This window comes from Nematolebias whitei, chromosome 15 (genome assembly GCF_014905685.2).
Source record: "Nematolebias whitei isolate Nwh7 chromosome 15, NemWhi1, whole genome shotgun sequence".
Classification (NCBI taxonomy): domain Eukaryota; kingdom Metazoa; phylum Chordata; class Actinopteri; order Cyprinodontiformes; family Rivulidae; genus Nematolebias; species Nematolebias whitei.
Genome location: NC_056512.1, coordinates 21,177,317 through 21,202,362, shown reverse-complemented (window position 1 = coordinate 21,202,362; position 25,046 = coordinate 21,177,317). Strand labels below are relative to the sequence as shown.

The 25,046-nt window shown below is 44.5% G+C and overlaps 1 protein-coding gene across 1 annotated transcript in view; it reads left to right on the top strand.

Moving 5' to 3' along the window:
• Positions 1 to 7,126: 7,126 nt before the first annotated feature.
• The window catches only part of fscn1a (fascin actin-bundling protein 1a), a 27,256-nt gene continuing 9,336 nt past the window's right edge, over positions 7,127 to 25,046 (top strand). The window contains exons 1-2 of the mRNA XM_037689459.1: positions 7,127 to 8,129; positions 22,423 to 22,579. Coding sequence (XP_037545387.1) covers positions 7,289 to 8,129; positions 22,423 to 22,579 — 998 coding nt within the window. The 5' untranslated portion in view covers positions 7,127 to 7,288. The remainder of the gene's footprint in view (positions 8,130 to 22,422; positions 22,580 to 25,046) is intronic.

The following is a 25,046-nucleotide window of genomic DNA, read 5'->3' as shown; positions in this document are numbered from 1 at the left end:
GCCATGGTCAGAGAAAAGGGTGGATTGTCCTCTCCTGGTTGGGAGTGAGTTTCTGCCTCAAGTGGAGGAGTTCAAGTATCTTGGGGTTTTGTTCACCATGTTGTGGTGAAGACAGAGCTGAGCTGGAAGGTAAAGCTCACTGTTCACTGGTTAGTACACGTTACTACCCTCACCAGTGGTCATAAACTTTGGGTAGTGATTGAAACATGGAGATCTAGGACAAAGGTAGTCAAAATTAGTTTTCTATGTAGGCTGGATCCCTTAGAGATATTGAGCGAAGTTCAGTTATCTGGGAGAGACTCTGAGTAGAACCGCCGCTCCTCCATATTGAGAGGAGCCAGTTGAGGTGGTTCAGGCATCTGGTAAGGATGCTCCCATGATGCCTCACTGTAGGTTTTCCTGGCATGTCCAACACAGGAAAGACCCAGGACACGCTGGAAAGACTACGTCTCTCGGTTGGCCTGGGAACGCCTTGGAGTCCTCCCAGAAGAGCTGCAAGCAGTAATGATGGATGGATGGATGGATGAATGGCAGCATGCCTTTTCTTCAAGGAATGCTTGTGTTTGCAGATATGATGCTGAACATTTCTGTTCTTCATGTCAGTACAAATAAAGTACTTCTCGAGTCACATCAGATATCCTCCAGAACAGGATGGGTCCACCTGTTCTGAACACTGTTTTTTAAGAGGTTCCTGGTTCCACGGTTCCTGAAGCAGCGTGGTGCCTTCACCTGCAGACGCTGGTGTGATGGTTTAAACCAGTGGGATTATATTCAAACAAATCAGAGACGTGTGGAAACGTATTCAAAGAGGAACAGAGCAGCCCAGTCCCTGTCTGTAATCAATCTCTTTCTATCTCTTCCTCCAGACGTCTGCCTCCATTGCACCCCCCCAACCCCAACCCCGTCTCATCCACTCACTCACACACACACCCAGACACACACACATACATTAATTCCCTGATTATGCAGATGTTGCGATTAGATTTTCTCCTTTTTTGTGATGGCAGGGCACCTCGTCCAAACACGAGCCCCATCCAGAGGAGACGCCCACAGGAAGAGGGGAGAAGGGCTTTGTTCACCGCCTCGACTTTGAAGATGGTCGCCATGGAGACCGGCCCCAAATCTGTTCGCTGATGAAGGGCACACTCATTCTGACACACTGACACACTTGCAGCCTCGAGTGTGGGGGCTGCAAATGGGAGGGTGGCAACCAATCAGCTACCTCTGTCAACACACACACACACATGTTTAGAAGTAATACGCTTGAGTTTTTAGGATGCAGCTTTTAGTAGAAGCAAAGGAATGAGAGGAAACGAGCAGAGAGGGAGAAACATGATGTGAATATGAGCCTGAAAGTGTGTGTGTGTGTGTGTGTGTGTGTGTGTTGTGTGTGTGTCTCTGACCTATATTCAGTCTGTCTCCTCTGACCCCAGCTTACAGAAACCATTTCATCCTCATTTGATGATGTGTGCACAAAGTGTCCCGCTCCCTCCATCAGGTCAGTTCAGGTCAAAAAGAGCTCGCAGGAACTTCAACCAACAAAAACAGAAAAACACAAAGATCTGAGTCACATCCATCCGTTCAGCATGCACCTGTGAACGGATGCAGCCCAGTAGCAGGTGAAGTTTTGAAAAAATGAAGCCAACAAGCTGTCCCACTTTAGAAATCACGTTTCACTGTCTTCAGATAAAAATTTAAATATTATTATTATTAGAAGTAGAAAATGGAAGAAGCATCTCCTGGTCCAGCACAAGTTCTCCATGTAAACGAACAGAACTTTGCCCTTAGTCAAATAAAATTAATACACCTCAGGTCAATTTTTTGTTGTTGCTGTGCATTATTCTGTCACGTTTAGCTCTGATTAGGTATTTTATGCTTAAAATAGGTCACTGTTTTCATAACTGAACAAAGTTGTGTTACTCCACAAACATGCGTGTAGAGAGTGGCTGAACAGTTAACTGCTGGTGGCGGAGAGGCTGCTGAACAGACAATATCTTACCTGTTACACATAGCTTTTTGAAAATCCTCAATTTAGAAGAAACCGTTTATTCTAACCAGACTGATGAGCTATCAGCTAATCCGAGCAGAGCCGAGACCAAAGTGGACCGCTGCTGTTCTAACGGCTCCAATCTCAAAAGTTTCTCCCATTCCATGCAAACATTAGTTTATAAACCTTTACACCTCCATATGATTTGAATTATGTGGATATTTGCTGTATTTTTTGTGTGTGTTGGAAGCGCCGCAGGCTGCTCCTGATGTAATTCAGCTCTTACTAGCTCTCGCAAAAAGCACTCAAAGCATTTTTACTAAATTATCGTGAAATGAAGAATTAATGGAGAAAAAAAGACGGGAGTCGTTTTAGAACAGCAGCTATCCATTAGCTCGGCTGTTGGGTCAAAATTAAAAGTTAATTCTCCAAACTAAAGAACTATCTACAACAGGTAAGATATTGACTTAGCATAACCTTCCCTGAAAACCCATCTTCAAAAGATCTGAACTTTAGGAATATATTTGATTTTGGCTCTCTTCTAGCCAAGAGACTTATTTTATGCAGATGGAAGGATCCACACCCCCCGACATGTGAACACTGGATAAGAGAAGTCATCTGGAAAAGACCAGATATACTTTGAAAGGTTCTGTGAAGAGATTTTGGGACACTTGACAGCTATTCGTCTTTTTTTTATTTCATTCAGCCTTTATTTATACAGGTTGTTACGTTCAAAATATGTCAATGCCTGCCTGTTTAATGTTCATGTCTGTGCAGCTGATCCAGTGTGGGAGAAATTTTTATTATTTTGTTGTTTTTCTTATGTGTGTGTTCTAGAAAAGAAAAGGTCAATAAAAAGACTTTCATTTAAAAAAATCGGAACTTTTAATTTCAGCAATAAAAGGAAACTTTAAAAAAAAGCTGTATTAACTAAACATTTTTTCCAGAGTTTTAAATAAATCATTGTGGCAAAATGTTCTAACATATTTTCAAGCTTGCACCATTTTGTCCAATGAATGCCACTTCTGAGAGGACCTGAATGCACCATCCTCTATAACGGTGGGTAAAAAAGATCAGCAGCTGAACCCACCAAGTTAGATACGTGAAATAAGAGTGAATCTTTTCTGGTTGGTCTCATGTGACGTCAAACAGAACTAATGGGACGCACGTCGCCCATCACCTTTCATGTCAGAGTTTCATTTATTACTGGGAGATGTCACTCTCACAGTCTGTGCTGAGGAATAATTTGAAAACTACATTAGTCCATCAGTTCACAAGATATTTTGCTAACAGACAGGCACCACAGCACACTAACTGCAGGTGATGAGCTCTCTAGAGGGTTCAACATTGAAGTTCATGCTCAACATCCAGGTAAAAAAATCCAACAAAGTTCAGTCAAGTCATCTGGATGGTTTCTTTTTGTTGAGACGTTTTGTCTTTCATCCAAAGGACTTCTTCAGTCCGAGGAGCCCCAACAAAATCAGTCCCACAAGCAGCACGCTCATATAGTTCCTGTTTTTAGTTTTCTACACCGCCTTATACTAGCTGTTTTTTTACTACTTTTTCCTTTTGGCCGTCCTTTTGGTTGCCATTTTATTTTAATTTGTAAAAATAATAATTAAATTTGCCTCTTTTATGGCTGTCTTGTTGTCGTCGTTATTCACTGTTGTCATCACTCGTCGTTAAATCAGGACTCTCTTGTAAATGAGTCCTCGAGGCTCAATGGGATTATTAACCAGTATAAATAAAGGTTGAACTGAATAGTGGGCCAACCAGCTTGATGGTGACAAGATGATTTCTGGAGCCCGCCCTCTCCCCTGCTGACTCGTCAGCCATGGCCAAAGTAGTTGAAAACATCAAAGTTCTCCTCGGTTGTTCATTTGATGCTCTAAAATGTTTTCACCTACAAAACAAGCAGAAATCAAACCAAACTAGATCCAGCGCTGCTGTTGTTGGAAATGTGTTGTGTCAAACAGAACATGGCAGGTGATTTCATTATCTGGGCTCTGGAAGGTGAAATTGTGCCGAGATCTAATTTCGTCCGAAGACGTTTGGTCCGAGAGCCAGATTTACCCGGAGGATTTTAGGCTCAAGTTACTTCCTGCTCGTCCACAGCAGCAGGAAGACAGGCAGATGTGAAGACAGGCAGATGTGCTGAGGCAGAAACCGTCACTGTTTAGGTCAAAACAGAAGGGATGATAACAGAAAACCACGCTGGCAGCAAGCTGCACTAATTTAAAACGTTTAATAACAGAACAGCACACAGGAAGTCATGGAGCAGGGAGAGCTGCTGTTTCTGGGCGGCTGGTTAAACTTTCATCACTTCGTAACGATTCCTGCAGAATTTGCTCAGTGATGCAGCAGAGCTCGTGTGTTTGTCTCTCCCTGAACATCATGAAGTGCTTCTGCTTTGACCTCCGAGCTCGTTTGGACCTAAAGCGTGTGCTGCCAGCGCTGATGTTGCCCCCGCACTTCGTATACTGTTGTGTTTGTGTGTGTGTTCTGTTTGGGCCCTTTGTTTGTGGAGCCGGGCCCTTCCTGCCCTCCGCTGAGCGCTCCCGGGCCATGAAGGGATCTTTGTCTGGGGATGCACACACAGTCCTCATGATTTGCATGCTGACTCCATCTGATAGACAGTATGAGTGAGAGCGATATATTTGAGGACTGATTAACTGAGGGTTGTGGTCAAACAGGAATTAAGGGTGACGAAGGCGCTGAAGCACCCTCGTTACAAAAGTACGCTCGATTGCTCAACTCAATGACTTTAGCAGAAATAAACAGTTCCCCGGAGATGATTCTGGCAAAACAAACAAACTAGTTCTTATTGGAGCTCTAAAACATCATCAGAAGTTTTCCTGGGTCACAGACAGCTGGACTCAAAGTGACCAAACTCAAAATTTAGACTATTTTTCTATGAAATGGTCACACACTTTAACTTTTAAGCTTTCCAAACTTTCCACAGTTTTGCAAACTCTTTCTTTTGACTTTCAGACGCAGGTGTTTTTGTCCTCTTTCACCCAGTGTCTCTCTCTACTGTAGGACTTCCTGTTTCTTCTCGAGTGCACGCACCCAAACCCTCATTGACTTCCACTGAATCTGAACTCTTATGTTTACTCAGATCTCCAACATAAAACTCTGTAAACAAATAAAAATGGATGTGTGTGACAATTGGACGCTTCTGTCGAATCTACAGATCAGGAACTATTTTGAAATGACTTGTAGTTTTTGTAACTCTTTTTCTGAGGCTTGCTTTTTAGTCTGTGTTTCTGTCTCCCTGTCATATTAACAGCAGTGACAGGAACAGGTGTGTGGTTACCATGGTGACCCTTTAACGTAACATTTGATTTTGGCTCATTTTAAACTTTAATAAAGTTTATTCATTAAAACGTCAGTGTAGATGATTTCAAAATAAAAGCCCCAAACTGCATCAAAGTAAGTGGAATTTTGGGTTGAAAATACCTTGGCAGCCTTCAGCATTTCTACACAAAAATATGTACATTTTCTCATACTGATGATCAATAATTGTGAAAAACTTGTCCAAATCTGCCTCTTCATCTCTAAAGTAAAGAATAAACTGTAAATGTAGCGACTGCTGCTGAAGTGGGTACAAAACGAGCAAGAGATTAATGTGCACGGCCAAGAATACTGTAGCACAACCAGTGCTGGGATTTTCAAAGAGTGGTTGCCCAGAACGAGGCAGAGTTCAGAGAGACTGCAGCTGAATAGTGAATTGTCTCAATTTCTTTTTAACCAATTAGAGTAGTTTCCCAACAACTCAGTGAGACAGCAGGATTTCCGATGATTGTTGATGGTTGTCAGTTTTTTACAGTTTTGAAGTCAAAAAGTAAGACTAGTTAGACTAAACTACTTTAATATGAGCCACAATAGGTTGTAAAACCTTCTATTTCTTTGAAGACTGATACCGTGTTGTTTTGTGTATTATCTCCATCAAGGTCTGTGCAGCAAAATCCATTTATGGGTGTAAATTCTCTCAGCTAACTTACTATTAATCATCACAAATCTTTTTACACCTTACATTTTTGCTATTGTTGGATGTAACTGGGACCCTGTGTACACAATTTTGATCCACCTCATGTACCACATGCGAATGATAATAAAGAGCCAGCTGTCCAGGAAAACAGGTACTGTGAAGAGCTGAAGAAGAGAGGTCAGGCAGGATGGAGAGGATGGAGAAAAGTTTCAGGAGTTTGTGACAAAAGGGTGTCAGCAAAGGTCAAAGGAAAAGTTTACAAGACAGTGGTGAGACCAGCTGTGTCGTATGGTCTGGAGACAGAGACATGGACAAAAAGACAGGAGACAGAACTGGAAGCGGCAGAAATGAAGATGTTGAGGTTCTCCTTAGGAGAGACAAGGATGGATAAGATGAGGAACGAGATCATCAGAGGTACAGCACAGGTTGAACAACTGGGAGATAAAGTTAGAGAGACCAGACTGAGATGGTTTAGACATGTCCAGAGGAGGGACAGTGGGTATACTGGTAGAAGGATGTTAGAAATGCAGCTGCCAGGAACAAGACAAAGAGGAGATATATGGATGCAGTTAAGAGAGGACATGGAGTTGGAGTGAGGACAGAGGATGCAGAGGACAGAGATGGAGGAGGATGACTCGCTGAAAAGCAGATTAAACGTCAAGTAGAAAGTCCAGTTTTTGTCTCAGATTATACCAGCACCCTGTAGTTGCATCTTACTTTGCTCTGTGTAATCTCAAGACATTATAAGATAACACATTACTGCTTTAGAAAAGGTTGCTGTGGCGTTGCTGGTTATTTGGCCTGAATTTTTTTGTCTCTAGTTGCCATGACAGTTTAAAATTATTAGATCCATAAAAATATCCTTTTAGTTCAGAACCTCCTGTGGTTTGTGTTGGCAAAGTAATAATAGTTATTCTGTGCTTGGATGATGATGGATGATGGATGGATGGATGGATGGATGATGGATGGATGATGGATGGATGGATAATATCATGATGGGGTCTGTGCAGAGCCTGTGATGACCTGAGGCAGGGACAGGTGAGGTCCAGTCTTCTGCTCCCAGATTTTGGATCTTTCAGGGGGCGTGGTTTGCCCTGCTACGTCACTGATTGTTATATAGGCTGCAGCTGTGGCGATGCGCTCGCGCTGCTGAGACAAGCGGAGAACTGAGGACCGGCGGCGCGCGCTCACACACCCTCACGGAGTCTCCAAACAAAGAGAAGCACGCGAGGCAGCAGCATCCCTCTCAGCCCGCACCGACCCGCACAATCTCTCCCTCCCGTCCGAACCGGAGCCCAACAGAACCGAGCATGTCGACGAACGGCGCGGCGAACGGAACCAGCGACATGCTGCAGATCCAGTTCGGCCTCATCAACTGCGGGAACAAGTACCTGACCGCCGAGACGTTCGGCTTCAAGATCAACGCGTCCGCCAGCAGCATGAAGAAGAAGCAGATCTGGACCCTGGAGCAGACCGGGGACGAGTCCAGCTCCAACGTCTTCCTCCTCAAGTCCCACCTGGGCCGCTACATCGCCGCGGACAAGGACGGCAACGTGACGGGGGACAGCGAGAGCCCCGGGCCGGACTGCCGCTTCGTCATCACGGCGCACGACGACGGCCGCTGGTCGCTGCAGTCCGAGCCGCACGGCCGCTACCTGGGGGGCACCGAGGACCGCATCATCTGCTTCGCGCAGACCGCGTCCGTGGCGGAGAAGTGGAGCGTGCACATCGCCATGCACCCGCAGGTGAACCTCTTCAGCGTCACGCGCAAGCGCTACGCGCACTTGAGCGACAAGGCGGACGAGATCGCCATCGACCGGGACGTGCCGTGGGGGGTGGACTCCACGATCACGCTGGTGTTCCGCGAGCAGCGGTACCACCTGCAGGCGTCCGACAACCGGTTCCTGCGCAACGACGGCGCGCTGCTCGCCACCACGGACAGGAGCACGGGCTACACGCTGGAGTTCCGCTCCGGGAGGGTGGCCTTCAGGGACTGCAGCGGCAGGTACCTGGCCCCCTCCGGGCCCTCCGGAACCATGAAGTCCGGCAAGAGCGGCCGCGTGGGCAAGGACGAGCTGTTCGTGCTGGAGCAGAGCCACCCGCAGGTCGTGCTCACCGCGGGCAACGAGAGGAACGTGTCCACGCGACAAGGTGGGTGTGGTGGTCCGGGCCAGGTCTTCTGCCTGACAGCTGTGCGTGCGTGTGTGCGTGTGCGCGTGCAGAGGAAGTGTTGGAATGTGAGACTGCACCCCACCCCCCCCCCAGCACATCCTAAATGTATTGTGTGTGGGTTCTTTTTGAACAATGGCCTGCTTGGCCCTAATCCTCCCCCCAACAGGAGGATGGATCAGTCCACAGCCATGATGGTACCAGGTCCAACTTTAAGGTCTATAATGTCCGACCCCCCATACATAACCCTCAACAGACCTGCACCTCCTGCCAGGAAAGTAGTTAGTCTGGAAAGGTGTTGAAAAATACTGAGAAACATCAGTTTTCTTGTATTTTTACTTTTATTTTCTAAAGTTTTTTAAAGTTTCACTCACCAGGAGTGTCTCATTTTAGTGTTTTCTTTGGTTCATTCACCACATCAAGTCTTCAGATTAAAAGTTCCAGCCAACAGAATCTGACATGATCAACATGTGGCCCGTGGGCCAGAAGTGGCCCTCGGACGATCTCAATCAGGTCCCCAATGTCTTTAAATAAAGACGAAACTAAATGAGTTGATTAAAGCTGGCATTTTAGTGAAGAAGCTTGAAGTTTGGGGCGGCTGTGGCTGAGTGGTTAGAGCAGTTGTCCTCCAATGAAAAGTTGGGGGTTCGATTCCACCTGCAGTCACATACTTAAGTGTTCCTGGGCAAGACACTGAACCCCACTGCCTCAGATGTGTCCCATCAGTGTTTGAATGTGATAAAGCTCTGATTATTCTCTGTAGAGATCTAGTAGTGATGTATGAATGGGTACATGAGGGCAGATTGTAAAGTACTTTGAGTATCTTGATAAGTGCTATACAAGTATAGTCCATTTACCATCTTTGACCTAGATCAAAAAAGCTAATGTGCTAAAACATCTGGTTTGTGTTTCCAGGACGAGACTTGCTGTAAATGTCTTAAAGTTGAAATGGACTTGGATTTGCTTATTTGAAGCCAACAAACATTTGGCACGTTCCAGTTTACAGAAAGAACATCTGGTGTTCCAGGAGGGCTTCAGGGAGACATTTTGACGTTAGCATGCTAACTGCGCTACAGCTCGTCAAACAGGAAACGGAAGAACGTTTCCCAACTGATCTGTGTGGAAGAATTTAAATAGTTGTGATCCATGTTCAGCTTTTTGATTGTTTTTATGATGTGGCCTTCTGTGTCGTACCGTGGAGCCCTGTTACTTCCATTAGTAGGATCCTACGTGGTACATTGAAGTACTACTGCAGTACTTTTACCATGTGACCTGTGCTGAAGAAGTGTTCTTCTTCTTCAGATCAGATTTCAGCTGTTCGTCCGTGCAGAGAAACAAGCCTGTCCCTCCACCTTCTTCCTTCTGGTTTCCCTTCATCATTTTTTTTTTTTTTTTGACATCTGTTCCATTATGTCTCCCTTCAGCCTTCACTTCTCCTCCCCCACTCCTCCCTGCCCCTGCAGCCTGAGCTGGTCCCAGTTGTCAGTCGTTGTTGGGCGTCTACATGTTTAAATGCTGAAGATGAAGCGGTTGACTCCTCAGTAGGTCTGGGTGGAGAGGACTGTGGTGTGGACCGAACGTGACGAGGGACTGGAGCGCACGAGACTCTTTCCAAATCTCTGAATGCCGTCTTGGACGAGCACACTGGGAATACCGTGCGGTTTAGTGGCTTTGCTGCTTTTTCACAAAGCACGATCCATCTATCATTTTATTTTCCTATTGAAGAGTCGGTCCCACCCGGGGATGTTTACTCTTGTCCTGCTTTGTTTACTCGTCATAAGAACATTTCTCTTTTGATTGTTTGCTCCTTTTTAAAGAGGCGTTCTGCCTCAGACACAATGGAGGCTGCTCTGTATAACTTGGTCTACTTGAAACATTTCAGAGGATCTGACGGAAGAAAACGAGCAGTTTGTGTCAATGCAGTTTGGCATGTGTGGAGCCAGGCCGAAGAAAGGAACAGGAAGTCACCTCCAGGTTGACTGGGCCCCCCACCTGCAGGAAGGTCTGAGGTCGAGTGCTGTTCATGCTGGGCAGCAGGTGAGGGAGGGTTCCTGTCCACACTGATTCCTGGTGGTGTAGACCAGCTCTAGAGACGTGGAATCATTGACGGGTACAGAGCCGGAGCTTGTGTACGAGCTTCAGCTGTGGTTGGGCTCAACTAAGCGCAGTTTGGTCTCTGAACCCAGATCCTGGAGAGAGGCCGGACTCTCTTTGACTCTGGAGGTGTCCAGAGAACGAGCGGGTGTGGGATGCTCTCAAGCTCCTGGCTGAATGCCTTGGTGCTGGAGTTCTTCTCTGAAGGTCCTGACGGTTCGTGCTGATGCACCAAACATCAGCGCCGATGATCCAGCCTTTCTGGAGTCTCTGGATGGTGTCCTGGACAGGAGTGGGGATTCCCTCATTCCACTGGTGACTTCAGTGCCCATGTGGGCAAGAACAGTCATCTGGAAGGGGGTGACTGGGAGGAACGTCCTCCTGATCTGAACCAAGTGGTGTTCTATTGGACTCTGTGTGAGGCATCGTCCAGAACAAACACCATGTCTGAGCAAAGCATCAGTGTACTTGGTACCAGACCGCCTTAGGTCAAAGGTCCATGATTGATTTGTAATCGTGTCGTTGGACCTGCAGCCCCAGGTCTTGGACACTCGGGTGAAGAGAGGAGCAGAGCTGTCAACTGATCACCTCCTGCGGGGGGGGGAGAGTGGAACAGGTGACGAGGGAGGCTGTCAGACAGACCTGGTAAACCCAAACTCATGATGACGGTGAATATGGATTTAACTTCCTGTTTAAAACTGCAGCAGCTGTGCTGCTGACATGTTGCTGATGAAACAGCTCAGACGTCGCGCTAAGAAGAAACAATTGGACATTTTTGCTTGGAGGTTTAGAGGGTGGGCGTGTTGGTGACGCAGGAAAATAACGGCTGAAAACAGCAGAAAGGCGTAGAAAAGGCTGAACAGAGCAAACATTAGCAGAACAGGATGAAACGGGCAGAGAGAAGCTGAACAGATGACAAAAAATCTGAAACTAGTAAAAACTGAAATGAGCAGAAAAAAAGCACAATTACAATGGAACAAGCAGAGACTGAATAATTAAAATATCTGAAACTAGCAACAAAAAAAATTAGAAAAAGCTGAAATTGTCTAGAAAGCAGGTGACAAAGTTAAAAGCTGAAATTAGAAGAAGGAAGCTGAAGTGAGCAGAAAAATGGCTTTAAATAGCTGGATTTACCAGATGTAGCTGAAATTAGCACAAAGAGCTGAAGCAGAACAAAAGCTGACATGGTCGGTAAAAGGTTTAAAATGGCACAAACGATTTGAAGGATATAAATGGAGCTCCACATGTTTAGAACAGTCGACAGGGGAGAGGGTGGGCCTCTGAAACCATCTTATCACCAGCAAACTGGTTGGTCCACTGTAGGAGTGTACTGCTTGTGGGACTCGTCAGACTGATGAAGTCCTTTGGATGAAGGACGAAACGTTTTAACAAAATAAAACCTGAGCTGACTGAACTTTGTTGGAGTGCTCCATTTTCCATGAGGTTAATAAACATGGCTGAAAAGGCTAAATATTTCAAAAAGTAAAGGCTGCACCAAATGTCACAGCAGTAATGTCCAGAATGAGCCGAACGTTTTGAGACGTGAACTGTTGAAGTGGCACAAAAATGGCATCACAAGTTGCGTGCTGGGAAAAGGTGCGGAAGAAAAACGAATCGGTTTTCTTAATGGCTGCGCTGTGTGTGCCACTGGTTGCTGTTAATCTGATCAGGTTTCAGCTTGTGTGTGTGAACTGGGTGTACAAGAACAAACTGGTGTTGACTGGATTTTGCTCTGGTCTGTCATCAAATGGAACCTGAATGCAGCTCGGAGCTGCTGTTCTGGTTTCCTTCAGTTTCTCCTGATGTTGGATCATGCGAGGACGGCTGTACAGTTGTTGTCCCGACGAGGGAACGAGGACCACAGTCACTGCTCCACTTGGCATTCGATTGGTGTTGAACTAAACATGATCAGTGATTTAAAAATGCTGTCGTATGTTGTGATGAAGCTCCAACATCATCATAATCTTTGATCGTATCGCTCGGACTTCATTGTTCTTCGTGTAAACACCGCTTTATGAACCTTTGCACCGTCTAAAGTTTTGCGTTGTGCTGTCATTTATATAGGCATTTTTAGTTTCAAGTGCCGATGGTGGCAGCAGCAGCTAGCTGTAGCGCTTCTTCTGCAGCATGGTTAGCTTGGTAAACGAGTTAAAATGTTTATGAACCTCAATGAAATGTTGGTTTTAGTTTCACTCGCCGTTCGCTCGTCAGTCTGGTCAGATTTTAACCTTTTATATCCAAACTGAGGTTAACTTGGCTATCTACTACAGGTAAGATATTGATTTCCAGATACCCACCTTTAAAAGAGTTGTTACTGCTTTAAATCTCTAATGTTCCAAAGTATTGGACCCGTGAGGTCCGATGTGAAGTTTGCCGCTCAGCCCTTCCCTGCAGATGTTTGATTTTGACGTGCTGCGTCGAAGGATACACCCGTCAGGTTTTACACGGCTGTGTGTTGTAACGAGCCCAGTTCAGAGTTGAGTCCGACTCCAGAGGGACTGGCTCCTGAACTACAATCTGCGCGTACTGAGCTGCAGACCTGGATCTCTTCACAGGAAGGCCATATTTATCCACCAACTGTACGGCTGCGAGGATTAAACACGGAGTGGATTTAAACTGCCTCCAGATGTTCTGCTCACCCCGTCCCACAGCTCTGAGCCAAGATGCTGCTCCGGCTCTGCTGGGTTTCATTAGCAGGAGGTTTTTGGACGCGAGACAACTTCAACTGGGTCGATCCAAAACTGCTTCTATCCAATCACTGCTAGTGACTAAAAAAAAAAAAAGCTTTATACACTTAAACTCAGAAAATCTAGATAAGTCATCCGTTTTATAGTTGGGTCAAGATGTTCTTTCTCTTAAAATGCTGTTCTGTGGAAAGGCTGTAAACGGTCAACATCTTACCTGCTGTAGATGGCTATAACCTCAGTTTGGAGGAATGAAGAGGATTGTTGCCGTTTTAAATCAACTTGAACTTCAAAGGTTTAATAATTAATGCAAACGCCATTGTGTCAGTATTTATAACTAGCCATTAGCTCATCATTCAGCTCAGAAGTAAACTTCAGAGACATTTACATGCACATATATTTAAACTTTGTCCAATTTATCACTTGAGTGTTTTTTTTTTTTTTTTAACTGCTTTTCATTTTTTGTGAATAGTCTAAATCCAGTTACTTTGTCAAATTGTTAGTTTTATCTTTTCCTTTAGGGATTTGTTTCTGATTAAATTTTAGTTTGGGCTGCAAACTGTGTAAACTTTTGAGGAGTTTAGAAGGGGATTTTAGAAATGATTAAAACTGGAAGCTTTTCATGGGAATTAGTTTATGGGAATAAACTGGAAACTGGTGATAATTTTAACAAACGCTTATCCAAACAAAAATAAAAATATTCTGTTTTCTCAGGATGATTTTAATTAGCAATTGAGTTTAACCAAATCGTTCAATTTAATTTTTGATATCGATTTACCAAAAGCATCTAGTATTTTGTCACGCATCATATTTGCTGATGACACGTCTCTCTGTTACTGACTAACCCTGACTCACTCACTGATGAGACAAATTATGGGCTCATTCAGTTTGCTCAGTGGTTTCACTTAAATAAACTAACACTTAATGTTAAAAAAATCTAATTTTCTTATTTAAGAATAAGAATTAGAAACCAGAAGAAAAACTAAAATGTATATTAATTTACTTCCCATTGTTCCAGTTTTTGATAAACTTTGTTTTAAGAATCCTTGTGAATCGGTGTGTAAGACCTCAATGTTTAGGCATTATAAAAAAGGTTAAACCCTATTTAAACAAGTACTTTATTAAACTTGTACAATAGTTTAAATTGATCATATTTCTTATTGTAAGTTAATTTGGGCTAGTACCCATCTTGACTTGCAGTCGATCCATAAAGTTTAAAAATGTTTTCTAAGAATTGTCACTAACTCCACATTTAGCTCCCTCTGTTTAAAAATTAGAAATTCTTACAATGTATGATGTGAATAAGTATCAAACAGGAATCTTGATGTATAAATATGTATACAAGTATTCCATCTTTACCATAATATTTTCATAATTTTAATTCTTATTCTCATTCATACTGTACGAGTGATTCCTCCTTCTGTCAAACCACTGTTCATTCGAGCATCAGGGTGTTGTGCTGTGGATCAGTTTACAACAAACAAGTGAATCATGTACAACATTTTCTGTGTTAAAAGAAAGTGGAAACTGTTTATAGTTTTTTAACACGTTTGTTGTTCATTTTTATATTTTTGGACAATTCAAATTATGAGCCATCTATTGCATTTGTGTTTAAAGTGTAATGTAAACTTACAAAGCTTTTATAATTTTTTTTAAATTTTTTAGATAATCTTAGAAGCCCATTTTGGGTTTTTATGACCTCTCCTGCACATTTTGTTTTTTGTGCAAATGATAAAAACAAATCAGTCCAAGTCCAAAATTATCTACAGGACATTAAAAAAATCAGACTTTCACTGCACAAGGAAACTGCTTAAAACTCAGAACAAAACTTCGTTTGCATCCCTGCATGTCAGGTTGTTCGTTGTAATAGGTCATAAAATCTAGTAGTTTAAGTCAGGATTATGCTAAAATAAGAATATATAATCCACAACTACATCAGAAATCCCTGTGAAAAGCAAACCTTTTAAATTCCAGGGTTATTCCAGGATATTTGCTTCAATTTTCCAAACCACAGATTCCCATTTCACATTTACCAGCACATTTCTCAATGTTTCCACATTTAAAACAATGAACAAGTCTCTTTTTATACGATTTTAAAAAAGCACCAAAATCAACAGGAGCATCTTAGTTTTCAGCTTGTGCCGTTAAAACGGACTTGATGCCGTTTCCGCTTCATAACATCCACTTTTCTCGTCAGCGGTCACAAATTCCCAGAGAGACGGTTTAATGACCCTCGAGTGGTCGGAGCTGCAATTATCAGTCCGTCAGCCTCTTAACGGGTTTTTTCACTCGGGTCCTGGTGTCTCTGCTCCGAGCTGTCGGCAGGCTCTTTTTTTAATTTTTTAATATGTTGAGCAGTTGTTTATTGTAAATGGATAATGGTGATTTTCCCTGTGGTTGCTGATCTTGTGGCTGAGGCAGGAAATGTTTCCAGCTGCCTCATGTGACAAACCTCTGCTCTGTTGATCGTGAAACTGATTTAAATTAAAATGAGGCTCTCGTTCTGCAGAAGCCTCCGTCTAAAATAAGCCTGTTTTAAATGACGGATTACAACAATTTTACATTTACTTTCTTCATCCAGATTGACTCTCCTACACAAGACAAACCAAGGCCCGAGGGCCAAATATGGCCCTTGTTACCATCTTTCCTGGCTCCTGAGGTGATATTTTAAATGTTAAATACTTGCATCACTTCTTGCTTTGTTTAAAAAACACGTTTTTATTTAGTGCAGACTTTTCATGAGCTTTATTAGTTTGAGCTTTTTGAAAAGTGAAAAAGAGCAACAGAATGCCGAACGAGGCCAAGCTGTTTTTGAGTACCGTCTTGAGTTAAATTGGCCCTTGGTTAGAATCATTTTATTTTGTCCTCCTTCAGTAACGAGTGACACCACAGCTCTGAACCTCTGACACCCTGCTGTAGGTCTCAATCATCAAGTGGTGAGATCTTTTTAGAAACGAGACTAAATTCAACAAGCGATGGCTTCTATTTTTGTATTGAGAGAAAACCTGCAGATGGTCTGACGTCATCGTGCTCTTGTTGAATTGGCTCTAATGTAAAGTTGGAGTGCTTCAGACGTGGTTGGTGTTAATTGGTGGTGCAGAAGTTAAAGTTTGAGAACCACTTCTCTAACCACGGGTGGGAAACTATCACCCCGCCCCACCCCTATGAAGCATGGCCTTTTTCCATGGGCTCGACTCAGCACAGCGTCTGAGACTGTTGGGTGGTCCCACCAGAGCGAGTCGAGCTGAAGATCTGACGTCTTCAGACTGCAGGTCATTGATCGACCAGAGTGCCGTCAGTCATAATAATCAAACCCACCAGGTTTAAAACCTCACAACTGTGTCATTTTAATTCCTTTTCCTAAATGTTCTACACATCCAATAAAATGTCGGCGTGTAAACCAACGCTTCTATTCGGACGTAGCTAGACCTGATGGACTCTGTTTAAGGTCTCCAGCTGGTGGATGGAAGGTGGCCTGGACTCGACCTCTGCATTTTTGGAAACCGTGGCAGATGACGGTGAACGTTCAGTGACTTTATTGCACTTGTTTGCCCATCGCTGTTTGACTTTGATAGAAAATGAGGTAGTGGTTTCAGGTGGCCGAGCTGTGATGATCCCGCCCACATCGAGGTGTCGAGTTATCTGGAAAACAGACCGTGTAGACCTGAGTGGTGGTGAGACCGGACAATGGAAAGACGGCAGCATGTTGAATAGAAACATGAATACCATATGTTCCGGCTCACAAGTCAGTTTTTTGCATAGATTTGTCAGTACGACTTATACGCCAAAGCGACTTGTATACTTTTTACTTTCTTCCATATTCACAACACAACCTCCGTCTTGTCAAAGCTCTAAAATTCACAGTTAAAACCCGTGCCTTTTTGTAAAAAGTTGTTTTTCTCTGCACAAAGAAGCTGAGAACTTGTTTACTGATTTTTATTTTTATTAAAAGCCTTGTGTGAAAATCGCTATGCTAGAGCTCAAGCCACATAAAGCGTCCGCCATTTTGAGAACCGAAGAGACAGCCCGTGTCACATCGAGGGGCCTCCCTCCATTTTTCTCAGACACGCTGCTCGCTCCCTCACTATCCATCTTTCGGTTCGGTCTTAAACTGTCATCCAGTGGTCAAAAAAGATACTACACACATTTGTTCTTAAATTTGACAACGATAATTACTAATTACTGTCAAATTTTAAATATCGTTTATCGCGATAATTTCTGAAACAATGAATCGCCCAGCAAAATTTATCGTCACAGGCCTGCTCGTGTTTTTGTCTGTTCGCAAGGATGAATTTTAAACTTTGTAAAAAGTCAACTGAAGGACGTCTTTATTGATTTGACTTCAAAAGTCAAATTGATCTGAGATGGCTGCCACAAACAAATGCCTGCAACTCAGTTTTACAGATATCAATTTAAAATTTGAGCGGAGTCCTCTGTCTCGAGCTTTGAGCACCAACGTGTCCGAACCTTTGGTATGCGAGGTGTTGGATGACGTGCATTACTTGAAGGAACGCTGGCGTCTTTTGAAGCAGCAAGGTTCCTGTGAACTGAAGTTTTTTTTAACTTCAGGGGTTTGTACTTCTTACATTTGAAAAAGTACTATTTGGGACTATTTTGGTCACTGTAGTAAAAGTGTTAAATGAATATTAAACCTTAAGTGTCGGCGCTAAAATGTAGAGGGTTTTTTTTTGTATGTGGATGTTGAGGTCTGGATTGTGATGGTTCAAGGGCCACCTCTGGCCCCGAGTCTTATTTAGTGTTCCTGCGTTCAGCTTCTGCAGCAGCTCCGTCACTTCAACACGCAGCTGTGGATCGGTGTGTCTTTGTGTGCTAAAGTCGTCAGACTGCACACCGTCCCATGTTGTGTCTGGCCACGAGTCAACTCCGTCACCCTTTTGGTGGCCTTCACGCCCACTGACAGGAAATGAGACGCGAGACGCCCATCTGACCTCGTCTACAGCGTGATGATCCCTGCAGGGTGACGATTTCTGTCCGTCTGAGGACGACCTTCAGCAGCACGTTCAGAGGAGCATGCATGTCGGCTTCCTTGGTGGTGCTGATGTTCAAAGAGCCTGTTTTTATGTCGGCGTCCTTTAAAAACCTCTCCTCCCAGTTTATTGCAGGTCAGCGTGAGGGTGTGCCTCAAAATGAGTACTCTGCATTCACAGTCCAACCAAACACACACCCAGTAAGTTTGAATCACTTTATGAAAACATCTAGACTATAAATCTGTTGCACGTCTTAATGTTTTTATTTTAAAGTGCGATCAGTGGTTTCAGTTCGCTCTGAGCTTGTTGGCTTGTTTCAAGTCCAGATCAGAAGAAAAGCTGATGGTCTGTTTGTCCTGCAGCTGGTCGCCTCCTCAGTCGGGCCTGCTGAACAATAGAACATGTACACATGCACACGCACTCACGCACACGCATCCTCGATGTAATGGCGTGCGCTCACAGCAGGCTCTTTTGTGCCGGCTCACAGGAACTGAGGACGGCACTCGGCGCCTGCTGCCATCAGGCTGAATGTAGTGGGTGGAGTGGGCAGAAAGATGGAAGAGTGTGTGTGTGTGAGTGTGTGTGTGTGTGTCCACTACTTTCAACTTAAGAGGACTTTAAAACTGCTTATTTAATCTTTTCTCTACACCTACAGGCAGCCTCGGCCTCTCTGGGTCGTCATATCAAACTGTTTAGTCTCAGTTTTGTGTTTTTATCCTTCGACTGTCCTTAAACGTGTTTTTCTGGCCTTCGTGGCAACGTTTGAAAAGTTTTGATAAGTTAATGTGCCAAAGGGCGGCGCACGCCTCTCTTCAATAAGTGATGATGTCCAGCAGCTCGAAGGGTTAACTTTATTCAGAAGGATCTGTTCACTCGGTGATCGGGCGGTGACTTGAGTGTTTTTATCATGGCTGCTTGCAACTTTACATCCTGCTCTGTCACGTTCTGTGAAAGTCTTGAGAGCAGCGTTACCGACACTAGTCTCTAAAAGTCTCCTCCACTCAAACCACCATCTTTTTTTTAATTGTTTTTATCTGCCCAAATCTATTTTCTGTCCCGCTCACCCAGATTATAGGGATGATTTGAAAAATCTAGCAAACTGTTAGCTGTGGCTAATGTACGTGCATGTTTGTGTTCGTGATGAGTTTAAATCCCATCAAACCTTTTAAGGTGGAGGCAAACGTTTCAGATTTTTCTCTGCTGGTGAACAACCAGCGAGCTTTTAAAAAGCTCACTTTTTTGTTTAGTCTGAAAGGATTTGTTGCAGCAGGACATGAAGTAAACAAGTACAAGTACCATAATTTTTGCTGAAAAAATGTTTTTTTGCATAAATTAGCATGACTGCGACTTGTACAGTGAAGTGACTTATTTGTTTTTGTTCCCCATATTTATAATCCATTTTTGGTGAGATCTGACCATTTCATTCATTCCGACATGGAAAATATTGAACACTACCATTTCCAGCCACTAGAGGGCCCTCGACTAATATGACTGCACAAAATGCTGTTGGGTGTATTGTTTTTATGCTACTAGAGCTTAGTGTATTTTTAGTTAGAAATTCTTTAGTTCCTATTTTAGATCTTACCATTTTTGTTTTACATTTTATTGTTGGATGTAGCTGGGACCCCGTGTACATAAGTTTGTTCCACCACATGTACCACATGAGGTGCGAATGACTACTAAAGAAACCGACTCTGAAACTACTTGAACTGCAAAACAGAGTTTAGATGAAGTTTTTTTTGTACATGTGAGCTCTGATTGGTTCACATCTCTGGCTGTGAAGTGATGGATGGTTTTCTGAAGTACAGCTGAACCTGTTGAGGATCATTTCAGTTCATTTGTATCTGCAGGTTCATTTTGGGGAAACCCCAGAGGATTTTTGCGTAAACGTTTCAGTGACTGCAGAGTTGGCAGAAAGCTGATCGTGCAGCTCTTCACTCTGCAGTTTTCACCCTCCTCCTCTTTATTCTATCCTCTCCTTGTCTTTGGCAGATATACATACCCCCCCCCCCACACACACACACACCCACCATGTTGTTTTCATTAACGGTTCGTTAACATTTTCCTCCTCGGTCATCTGTGTTTGTGTTTCATGTGCGTTCATGCAGCGCGGCCCACATTTCTGCACAAACCGTCTCCAAAACTCTTTGATTTTTGAACATGATCGCCTCTTTCTGCAGTTTAACGCCCGCCTGTCGCCGTTTTCATCTGTTAGTAAAATATCATGAACCACTGGATAGTTTTATTGAAACTCTGAGAAGGCGACGACTGGATGTTAATCGACCACTGGTGAAATTTTAAGAGCCAGCCCAGTTTAAGATGGCTGCCACATCCAACCTGTCTTAAACCTTAAAACACGGTTCTACAGATGCCGAGCTAAAGTTTGGTGTGGTAGTAGCCGAGAGTCATTCACAACACTTTGAGTGCTGCATAAAATATGTTTGAGGTTTAACCAGAGCTGCTGAATCATTTCTCATCATGAGATCCTTCTAGAGCAGTTTAGTAATTTAAAAATATAATCTCTGAACCACCCTTACAGTTAAACTGGAGGAGGGCCATGTGTTTACTGTACGGTAGTAATAATAGTAATACTGCTGATGTGAAGGAGTGAGGCTTCGATGTGATTGTCTGGGAGGGGCGCAGGGCTCTGTCTCTGGCCCATGTGAGGTTTTTATTTGGACGGAGAGGAATCTGCAGAATAACAACCTCCTCTTTAATAATCTCTCACAGTTCAGACGGTTCAGAAAAAGAAGCGCGGGGGCAGGGGGGGGAGGTTCTGCATGAAACGAGCGCTTGATGGAGAAACCATGAGTCCATTCTCATTTTTATTTATTTTTTCTCTCCGTCTCTGCACACATTTACCCAGCTCCGAGTCCTCGGGCGTCCAGTCCTCACAATGACCCACATTGTGCTGCGGGAGCTGAGTGCATTAGTCGTGTCGTCCACTGGCCGACCCGTGTTTGTTTACCACTTTGTAGCTTTTAAGAGCCCGAGTCTTGTTCATGAACGCTGGATGCATGAGCTCACACGCACTCCGTGGAGGCTTTTGATTTGATACCTGCTGGAGTTCTCAGGGTTTTGGACACAATGGACTCGAGCGGGGACAGACGTCTGTAACCTGACACTCCTGACAGGAACGTGCTCGTGGCTTCACCAATCAGTTTGAACATGACCAGTATGGAAAATGTTCAGTTTCATAACTTGCAGCTTGAAGTTGGCGTCAGTCCTGTTGGATGAGGGGCAACAAGATTAAAGGGACAGTTCAGACTTTTCAAGTGGGCTTCTGTGGAAGGGTTGTAAACATGTGGTTAAAGGGGCTGGGGATCAAATATTTTGTGTGTCGCGGACAATGTATAAAATTAAAAAAAAAAAGTTTTAATTATAGTATATTTCTGCAAAAACATGTTATATTAATGCAGCTAGCTTAGCATAAAGTGTGAAGATTTATAAACTAGTTGTCCTCAATCACTGTCACATTTTAGAGATTAGGTATTTTATCAATCCACTTTGGTCTCTGCCTCGCTCAGATTAGCTGTTAGTTTCTCCAATCTGTGGCCGTTAATGGTAATCTGCAACAGGTAAGATACTGATTGTCCATGATCTTTCCACAGACTCGGACAAAACAATAAATGTTTAAATGTTTGCTGAAACGAGCGGTGTTCTGGATCCTCGTGGAGAAGTTGATCTGGTTGATCACATTCGGTGAGATCAAAGTTTATTTTACTACTCGGAGCAGATTTCCGTGAAACGAGTGGAGTCTGATTCCAACTAGCAACTGGAACGCAGGAAGAAAGAAAATCAAACGCAAACTTTAAGATTCAAGTTAATCTGCGCCACAAATAAATGGTTTCATGGTTTGGTTTGAGAAATATGTGCTGCTTTTCATCGAGGCGTCACGTTTGTTTTTAAAATGGCTGCTTTTAAATTAAACCATTAACTCCCTCCGTTAAAGAATACGTTCCTATGATCAAGATCGTGAAGGGTTCCAGTCGATCGCATTTGAATCGATTTGGGGGAAAATGACTCATCCAGTCATCAGCACTGACAAAGATGTCTGCCAGGACACAGAAATGAAAGTATTCATGTTCCTTCCTCCTCGTTAAATCAAAGTGACCAACTTTAGATCTGAGCAGTTTGTTCCAGGATCCTCCTCCTCAGCTGTGCCGTCTTCAGGGTCTAATCCTTTCTGGTTTAGATGGTTTCATTTCATGTGGTTCTTCACTTCAGCCCCAGCTCTCTGAGCCTTTTTTTGATCGTCCATCATCACGTCTGATCCTCTGCTGTGTGCATGTGCGTGTGTGTGTGTGTGTGTGTGTGTGTGTGATCGTTCACTGATCTAAGTGCTGCTCATTTAGAGCGTCTGATCCTGACCACAGGATGTGTGCGTCACCAGTCAGCCCCCCCCCCCCCCCACACACACACACACACCCTTTACATGCGTGTCACACTCATGATTAAACCTGCTCTCTTGTCTCCCCTCTCCTCCGTCTGCCCCTCCCGCCCACTCAGGCATGGACCTGTCAGCCAATCAGGATGAAGAAAGCGACCAGGAGGTGTTCCAGGTGGAGATCTGCCGTGAAAACAGGAAGTGTGCGTTTCGGACCGCGGCCGGGAAATACTGGACCTTGACGGCTAACGGGGGCTTGCAGTGCACCGCCTCCACCAAGTAAGACCCTCACAGAACCACACCTGCTGCAGTCTGTCCACCCTGCGTTTGTGGTGGGTAATCTGAGATCTGTGATATGATGGGGGTTGAACCTGAACCGTTTCATGTGCTTGAAGTTTTTCCTACTAGGAAGCTGGCTGCTGACCCCTGAGCAGACTCCTCCTCATCCTCCATGACCAAATGGAGTCGAATGTTTAAAATGATCAGTGAGGGGCTGAACAAGTCTCAGGTCTGGGACTGGTCGGGTGTTACTGCTTCTTAAAATGAATAAAATAAAAATCTTGGTACAACTGCAGACGCGGTCCTCGGTCCCAGAGGTCAGGAAGCTGAACGCTCTGCAGGACGTTCACCACATTCCTCCTCCACATTCTTGATCTGCTGCGAGTAAACCACAGGAATCTGATCTCTCACAAAGCCTCGACGTGATTGGAAGCAAAGTTACAGGGACAAAGTGTGGCCCGAGGGCCAGATGTGGCCTCTTGGATCCTGTCTGTTCGGCCCTCGACGTCCTTTTCAAAAATGAGAATTTTTTTTTTTTAAGTTCTGTTTTTATTGAAGAGTGCCAACACAGCTACTGCTTAAAACTCCACCAAACATCAACTTTCTTTAAAGTTCAGTGGTAATTTAACAAAATCACTTTGATGCATAAACTCTTAAGAGGTATACAGACAGACAGACAGACAGACACTTAATGCAAATGCAGAGTACTACATTCACGATTAACTTATAATATATGTATACATGCATACCTATCTAAGCATACATATACATATGTATATACACATACAGGTCCAGGGTACTGCAGATTTACAAGACTCTTATTTTCTATTTTTACTGTACGGGGTGGAGTTGAACAGTCTGATGGCTTGAGGGACAAAGGACTTCCTGAATCTTTCCGTGGAGCAGGACTGGGATGGCATTCTACCACTGAAGGAGCTCTTCTTCATGATGGCACCGTGCAGAGGATGGTCAGCATTGTCCATGATAGACAGCAGCTTACTGAAGGTCCTTTTCTCTATGGGACTCCAGTTCTGTTCCCAGCACAGAACCAGCTTTCCTCACCAGTCGCCCTGCAGCTCTCCTCTTAATGCTGCCTCCCAACACACAACCACACAGAAGAGGACACTGGCCACCACAGACTGGTAGAACATCACCAACGGCTTCCTGCAGATACTGAAGGACCCAAGCCGCCTCATGAAGTAGAGTCCGCTCTGACCCTTCCTGTAGAGGGAGTCTGTGTTCACTGACCAGTCTAGGCTGTCGTCCAGTTGTCTGTCCAGATGTCTGTATGTCCTGACCACCTCCACATTGACCTCCTCCATTGAGACTGGCTGCAGGGTAGGCCCAGACCTTCTGAAGTCAACGAGCTCTGTCTTACTGATGTTCAGCTGTAGATGGTTGGATTTGCGCCACACTACAAAGTCCTCAACCAGGGTCCTGTACTCCCCCTCCTGTCCATCCTGCACACACTCAACAATTACAGTGTCATCTGAGAACTTCTGCATGTGGAGGTCCATGTGGAGGTCTCAGAGTTATAACTGAAGTCAGATGTGTGCAGGGTGAAGAGAACTGGAGAGAGCACGGTCCCCTGCGGTGATCCTGTGCTGCTAACTTCTGTCTGAGATGCAGTCCCTGATTCTGACGTGTTGCGGTCTCTCAGCGAGATAGTTTGTAATCCAGGAGGCCAGATGTGTGTCCACCTCCACCTCCTCGAGCTCGTCTCAGTAGCAGGGGCTGAATTGTGTTGAAGGCACTGGAGAAGTAAAACTGCACAGTTTCCCATGTCTAGGTGAGATTGAGCCCTGTGCATAAGATGGAGAATGGCATCCTCCACCCCCACCTTCTCCTGGTACATGAACTGTAGAGGGTCCTCAGCGTGGAGGTTTAAGGAGTTTCAGCAGCAGTAACTCTAGGGTCTTGATTTTTATCTTTTGCGGCTACAATGCACATCCACAGTACGGGTATGACCGCGACACACTCGTGGAGTTTTCTGTGTCGCTGCCTTGCCATCGTGACTCTGTTCTTCCAGTCTCTGGCTCCGACCTGTCATGGCGGCTGTCTCCATGATCCTCCATCTGCCTGCACAGACCGAACTCTACGGACCCGTTCGGTTCTGTGGGGAAATCTGGATGTTCTCAATCTGCCGGACCCAGTTCTGGAGGGCAGTCTGGGAGGGCAGCTGCTGTGGTCATTATCATCGGAGTGCTGATGGGACCTGGTAACTAGACCTGCTAATGCTGCTAACAAGATCCTCCGTCTGCCTGATCGGACCAAACTCTGCAGAACGGACCCAGTTTGGTTCTGCGGGGGAACCATGGATGTTTTGTCTGCTGGACCGGTTCTGGAGGGCGGTCTGGGAGGCAGCTGCTGTGGTCCTCATCATCAAGCTGCTGAATGGACTTAATAACAAGACTGCTAACACCACGCCGCTAACTGGACCACGCCGCTAACTGGACCACGCCGCTAA